At 36.0% G+C, this 7,831-nt stretch overlaps 1 protein-coding gene across 2 annotated transcripts in view; it reads right to left on the bottom strand.

The window, feature by feature from the left end:
- The window catches only part of LOC118737023 (protein CEPU-1), a 359,992-nt gene that overhangs the window by 263,090 nt on the left and 89,071 nt on the right, over positions 1-7,831 (bottom strand). For both annotated transcript variants that reach the window (XM_036467255.1, XM_036467254.1), the window contains exon 2: positions 5,073-6,631. In XM_036467255.1, the coding sequence (XP_036323148.1) occupies positions 5,073-5,583 (511 nt within the window). In that variant the 5' untranslated portion in view covers positions 5,584-6,631. The remainder of the gene's footprint in view (positions 1-5,072; positions 6,632-7,831) is intronic.

Genomic DNA, 7,831 nt, shown 5'->3' with positions numbered 1-7,831 from the left:
TTTTTAAAAAAAAAGTTATCAAGCTCTTAAAAAATCACCCGTTAGTAGGTTGGAAAAAATAAATAAGGTTAAATAAAAAGCCAAAATAAGTAAATAACTATAGCATAAAGAAAAAGTACGACAAAGTATACAAAATATATATGTAAGTACATAAAGAAACTCAAACCACAGGCAAGGAGAGAGTTGGTCGGTATCAGTGGCTGTAAGAAATCTGAGCATGCACAAGCGAGCATACACACTTTAGACTCAAAGTGTAGATACTCAGTGCGCCGCACAGCGGATTACATTTAATGCAAGCTGTCTCCAACGCCCGCACACGCATGATGTGGTGGCACATAAAAAATAAAAACAATTGTTTAGAATTTTAGTTTCAGTTGAAAGTAAGTATGCAACATATACATATAATATAACATACATATATGTAGGCACCAGGGATGTTGAGAATATTTGCATTCGCATTCGACATTCGCATTCGCATGAAATGATGCGCTTGTTTTGCGAATGCAAATGAGTACATGGGCAAAGAGTCCACTTTAATATTATTGAAAGTCTGTCTAACCAGGGTGCGCACAATAACCAGCATTTAGCTTCAGGCGCAAAAGGGTTAATAAGTATATCAAGCAACATTGATGGGGCTTCAGCAAGTACTGCTAAAAGTCTTATTAGCAACCTAGAAATAATTTTAGATTCCGCCAGCGAAAGCGAAGGCTCGAATGTAGAATCTGGAGACATTAAAAAATGTGAAACTAAATCTCAATTGAAGGTCTTAAAGAAAAACGAGTTCATCTCATTGAAAATCCTGTCAGTTGGTGGTAAATTAAACTAAAATACGACGAATTCCCAGAACTGGCCCGCAAATATCTGAGCGCTAAACCAGCCAGCGTTCCAAGTGAGCAATTGTTCAGTGCAGCCGGACTTATATAAGAGCCTCTAAGAAATCGCCTCATGGGATAAAAGGCAGCAAAATTACTTTTTTTTTAATAATATGCCCGTTTTGAATCTTGACTACTACACAGATTAAAAGACTATAGGTTAAGCACTCGTTCAATGTTGTAATAATTTACAAAATTTTTAAGTGCTAAAAACGATGACTTAAATTGATTACAGCTTTTTTTAATGTTGTTTCTAACATTCGCATTCGCTAATAAGTAAAGTATGACATTCAAAACATCCCTAGTAGGCACGGTGGTAAGCCTTAGAGAAGGGAAATTGCCGGTGGTATTTTCTTTTCATATGAAATTCTTGCTTAGTAAAGCAGCAAACTCTTAATTTTGAGCGCAAAAGGTACCCGACTTACATACATTTGTACCAATTATATAACACACAATGCAATATCTACCCCACACAGCCCAGCACGCGTTCAACCACATCGCCCGACCAGCAGCGCCGCAATGCAGCAACCATGCAGCGTAGAGTAGATAGTAAGTAGCATATTGCATGCGTGTGACAAATTCAGGCCGCCAGCAACCACAACTGCCTACTAGTTACTTGGTGGTACTGCAACTTCGTATGCATATGTACATATGTACATATGTAAGTATCTGTAGGTGCGGCTGCTGGTGAAAACTAACACCGCGTTGACACTGGCTGCGCTGACATGGTAGTTCGCTGCATGTGATAGGCTGTGGAGTAACTAGCACCCACTTAATTGTTGCCATTGGCAGTACGCGGTTGTTGTTGCGCAGCGGTCTTACTACTGAGTAAATGACTAGATGTTGAGATGCAGTGCAGAAAATTAAGCAGGGAGGATCTGATTGACACAATTTTGTTCCACGAGTGTACTTTTCTTATTCAACATTAGATATTTGATTTTGATGTTGGTTCATATTTAGGACGTATGTATATTATTTACTTACATGGGCAGAAAAACCTCCATAAAAAACTTTGCCTGTAGGTGGCGTGGGGTTCACAAATATATACATCTATTTCGCCAGGTGGAGCTCCTTTGTCGTAGCTTTGGGTTGTTGTCGTTAAGGAACTGTTAGTAGCACTTGAGAGAAGGCGCTGACTAGGGATGTTAATATTTTCGATTTTTAAGATCCCGAGATTTTTTATTATTTTGCAGCCACGTAACATGAAAATATTTCATCAATTTTGTTTGAGGAGCTCTCCTACTATATAATAAATAATAAGTAAATGGGTTTGGAACCTACTTTTTATTGAAGCGGAATTGGCTGGTTTGGTGTAAATTGGCAAACTCAACGGAAATTGCACACGAAAATGGTGTTTCTTGAGTGTATGAACATGGTATTAATTTAAGAAAAATTTTCTAATAACGGGTTAAAGAATAACACTTAGAAAAAGGTCAATACAAGAATGAAAGTAAAGCTGAGTACGTACATAGATAAAGAAAAGAATGAAGGCAAAAGTAAAAATAAAAACAAAAAACAAAGATGCGTAAGGATAAAGGCAAAATTGAAGACCAATGTAAATCTGAACATTATACTTATATAAGGGCAAAGGTGAAGGGGAAGATGTAGATGAAGAAAACGATGAGCATTAAAGTAAAAACAAAGATAAATATAAAGAAAAGGATACCGATAAAAGTAAAGATGAAGATAGAGGAAGAAAGATTAAAATAAAGGTAATTATATATACAAGGATATATTTAGATAGAAACACGGAGACTTAATCTGGGAACTATTTTGGGATTTTAAAGATTTGTTGGATTTTCGATTTATCAATCGATATTTTCATCGTTTTAGTTATCGATATTTTTGGAACTTATCTATATAATAATCGATATATTTATTGATATTGTTGTCGTTAGTTTTAACAAAATTGTCATCGATGTTGTAATCGATATTTTTAACGATTTTGTTATCGATATTTTTATTTGATTGGTTATCGATATTGTTATTTGATTTGCTATCGATATTGATATCAATATTTTTATCGATTTTCTAATCGATTTTGCCACCCATATTATTATTAATTTTGCTATCGAAATTTTGATCTAACCTGTCGTCGATATTTTTGCCAGAAACGTTATCGATTATTAATCGATTTTGTTACCGATTGTGTACCGATATTGTTATCGATATTTTTATCGATTTGGCTATCGAAATTTTTACCGAATTTGTCATCGATATTTTTATCGGTTTTGTTATCGATATTTTGTTGGATGTTACTATCGATTTTTTTATCGATAAAGTATAAAGATAAAATGTAAGAAAAAGGAAAACGGAATAAAATAAATGTTATTAGAATGAACAGGGGTGGAGTTAAGTATCTAGATAGAAAAAAATGTAACCTTAAGCAAAAGCAGATGTATGTATGTATATTGGTTATGAGACAAAATAGTTATGTAACGTAAGTTTCACTTCTCCAGTGTGGCCCAGGCGCACTTGCTTTTTTTATGTGAAAACTATTTCATAAGTAACAAAACAAAATACAATAATTCAATTTATATGCTTTTAATAATACTTAAGCGTTTACATATCTGATAAAGTAACTTAAGGTAAGTCGAAAAAAGCTCGATGCAAAAACAAATTAAGTCACAAAATTTATTTTCATGTTGAAGGAATTTTATAATACTAGTGGCAGAAACAAAAAAAGCTTGCTATTCCGACCAGATTTGTCTATATTTCTATGGTGCATTCAATGTTTGCATTTTTTTATAAAATTCAATCTCATATTGCATGTAATTAACTGCATATAAATGCGCATTTCTCTGACCGCATGATTTTTTTAAAGACCTTATAATTTCCAAGGGATTATTAATTTCCTGAATCCCACTGCTAATAAATAAATAATAAAAAATGCGGGTATTCGTATTTTTCATAAAAAAATATCCTAGGTGACGAGAGTTTAACATTTAAAACCTTTCTTTGGTTCCACCCTAGTGTACACCCTTTAAAGTACCACAGTGCGATTTGAGGTGCTGAGTGGTTTTTGGTTTTTCAGTAGCATGCGCTTTTAAGTTGGACGGAGTGTATGCCCGCAATGAAATAAGTAACATATAGTGCCTTGAGTAGTGCGAAGAAGGGAAGAGCGACTAGCAACTATTTGGTATGCCAAGCGAATGCACTACTCGCCGCAGCAGCGGACCTTGCGCAACCTACTTCCCCGGATAGGATTTGCGCGTTTATGAGTAAACAAAGAGATGCGTTAAACAAAGCTGGTTGGAGAGAGAATGGCGATTGTAGAAATGGTATAGAATTATGAAAAAAATATGAATGTGTGCAAAGAAAGAGGCGAAAGGAAATGCCAGCAGCTGTTAAAAGAAAAATGTGATGTTACTTAAGCGGAGCAAATTCAAACAATGTACTTATGTGTGTACATATGTATGTGCAATGTACGGGTATACATAGTTTGTATGCACACGCACGTGCTGCTGTGGCTGGCAGATAGTGGCAAGGTAGCGGATTATCCTATGCAAAGGAAGGGGAATTATATTCGCATTTTTCTCGCATTTTTATTTAAGCGTATTCATTTTTCACTTTCTATATATGTATGTAGGTATACATATATCTTCTTTTGCGGTTTTCTAAATAAAGACACAGATGGGTAGCGTTAAGCGGAGATTGTGCGCGGTTTACGTAACTTCCTGTTTTTATAATGTTCGAGTAGGGAATATGTATGTATGTATATGAAAGCATATGTAGGGTAAATACTAAGCCATATGTACCTTTGAAATGGTATACACACACACGGGTAGGTACTTTAAAATATACGTGCACAAACAATGCGCTTTTCGAGGTGTATTTAGATGCATACTAAGTTAAATTTTACGTTCTCGTTGAAAATATTGCTTCATTTATTGTGTCTAAGGAAATTTCTAGTTTGAAAAATTAAGCAAATTAATGGCACGCCATATAATGAATAAAGAAACGCAGACGTAGCCTACTTAAATCCAATTTTAAGTCAGTGCATACTTTCATGATGCTGATAATAATAATATAGCGCATGGCGTAACTCTGAACTGGCACATCGCAGTTGCTCTAAATGCATTTTAGACAATTCAGGGAAATGGAGCGTGCTTTTCAAGCAAATATCTTCAGCGCTTTTACCTGCAACTAACCTATAACTTTACACACATTCACTTAGCAGCAATAGTCGCTGGCACTTACCTCGATTTGAAATTGCTGCAGCTACGCCGCTCCACAGCAGACTGGCATGCAGGATACAACCAAGGCTAATTACAATTAAAATGGGGCAATTCATTCTGAATGCACTGTAGGTGCGTCGAGATAAAGTGGATGACGTAAAAGTGAACGACGACGACGACGACGACGACGACGACGACGACGGCGACGATGACGATGACGATGGCGATGTAGTTGGAGCAGCTGAAGCCGTCATTGCAGACGGCAGCCCCAAAGAGCTAACCACCAAATGTGAAGCAGCCAAAGGCATCGACGAGTCAATGCGAGCGGCAAATGGTGTGTCGGCTGTGCGTTGACTACGCATTCCGCTGGCAATTGTTTTCACGGCGGCTTGAGTCGATCGCGATTTCGTAACGGCGGATTTTGTAGCGGCGGTGGTGGCACCGGTAGTTGTGGTCTGGTTGATTGTGTTCGCAGCGCCACGAGCAGCATATGCTTGCGCGCCACAATGTATACTATGCGAAATTAAGCGCATTGTTAGCGAAATGGGTACACTTGAATGTGTATTTGTATATATGTATGGTATGTATGCTCAAATGTTGCCTTCGTTATGCAGTACGCGGTGCAGCTTTTTTTTGTTAATTATTTTTCGTGCTTGATGACCGTCTATTTTTTATTTTTTCTCAGCTCTTTTGTTTTCTCGTTTGTGTATATGCTCTTATGAACGAAAGCGCCGTTTTTTCTGCTGCCAATTTAATACTTGCTTTGTGTTGCCACTTCCGTGTTATAGAAACTGGCTTTTAAGCAATAACAACAAAAGCGCTTAAGTCTTAGCAAAGTGGCTTTGTTATTTAATTTACGCTTTTAAAATGCTGTTTTTCTGCTTTTGCTCAGCCTTACTCAGCGTTCAAAAGCCACCTTTTTTTTTGAAGAGTTTCCTGCCTTTTTAAAATTTACTTCATTTCCTCTTATTAGCTGTGGCTTGAAAAGGCGCAAACGCTCTCCCGGTGAATATCGCTGCACACAACTAGGCGGCGCACACTACCTTCTTTCACTATTTGCACCCACACTTTCACAAGCTGCCGCTTCCGCTTATGTATGTGTGTGTGTTCGTTTGCGGTTATGTATTTGTTAATTTTCCACTGTTATTAATCAATTACTTATTTTATCACAAATAAATAAATAAATATCATCACGTTAAGTACGCGTTGAAATTTGCACTTTTCAACAATTGTGACTCGCTATTATTTATTGCAGAATTTTTTTTTTTTTTGGTGCTTCAACGCACATATGTTTGTAAATATTTGCTCTGTCAATGCAAAATATTTCCTATTTATGCAAATTAATTTTTAACACGTTTTCGCCACAAAATGACATATATATCCTCGTGAATGCGTACACCCAAACACACACCCGCACTCACATTCGCATACACAGTGATGAGCAATCGAAAGTGGAGCAGGTGTGCAAGTCGTACTCGGCCGCAGGCAATACTCTGGAGAATTTCTGACAAGCTTTGATTTATTTAAATTATTTCCTGATTCACTTGACTGGTATTTAATGTGGCGGCTTGTTGCTGCAACCTGAAAATAAAATAAACCAAATTAAGCACGTTTGGTAAATTATACATTTAAATATTTATGAAAAAATATATATAATTTTGTTAAAACTTATTAAAATACATACATACATACATATATGTAAATATGTGTAGTTAAAATTTTCAAGCACATTTTGATACTACAAATACATGACAGAAGGCTTAAATGTGGTATAAATTAGATTGCCGACATTTTTTTTGCTCAGTAATTATTTATGCAAAAATACTGAATAGTTAATACATTTACAAATCATAGTAAATTTGAATAAAAACTAATTTTTTTTCTTATTTAAATTAAGCAGAACTAATGCTAAAAATCTGAAACCACACTTTTACTTTAACACAAATTTTTGCTTATTTTATACGCTTGCAAAAAATAACCTTGAGCTGCGTTGATAGCCAGAATTTTCTTTTATGTATATATAATATAATAATATATATTAATAGCCATATTCAGACTTTATGCCAGAACAATAAATTTTTTGCCAATATGGCCGATTTTCTGTTCAATTTTTGGTTCTTTTTGAACCGAAAGTTCAATTCTTTTTGTTACTTATTTTTTTTTGTTATTCCGGGTTCATTTTTGGGTTCTTCTGGAAACGTTCTTCCAATCTTTTAGAATCGAGTTTTGGTTCTTCCGTTTTTCGGTCTTTTTGTAATTGAGTTTCGGTAATTCCGGAATCGTTTTTGGGTTCTTTTCTTTGGATTTGAGTTTCGGTTCTACCGATACCGATTTTCGGCACTTTTGGAAACTAGTTTCTATTCTTAAGGTGAAATTGGCGAAAACAGACGTGCTTTCAGAACCAATATGATAGCATTTAATAGCATTGCACCAGAGCAGCTTATCCAGCCGATGAACAAACATCAACAATCTTAGATCCCAGCAATAACTTGAAATTGAGTTATCTCCTTTTCGATGCACCCTTATCGCCTTTTTCCTTACACCCTTGCCTATTATTAAATTTCGGGCCATGCGTACAGAGAGAAATTAAAAGTTACAACCATCACCTATTGAAGGATAAGATTATCGCGGCCGTCGTCGATCCGGGCGGTATGTTTAAGTGTGTTCTGCGCGCAACGCTCTGCCGTGCGACTAGTTTAATCTGATACTGTTAGCTTCAGAATGGAGGACGTCTACATACACAGTTGGATACCGGCCCTCATTTAGTAGCCGATTATTTCG

The sequence above is a fragment of the Rhagoletis pomonella genome, unplaced genomic scaffold (genome assembly GCF_013731165.1).
Source record: "Rhagoletis pomonella isolate Grant_MI unplaced genomic scaffold, Rhpom_1.0 Rhpom_scaffold_00004, whole genome shotgun sequence".
NCBI classification, from domain to species: domain Eukaryota; kingdom Metazoa; phylum Arthropoda; class Insecta; order Diptera; family Tephritidae; genus Rhagoletis; species Rhagoletis pomonella.
The sequence above is the reverse complement of the archived record's forward strand: the minus strand, read 5'-3'. Positions and strand labels throughout refer to the sequence as shown.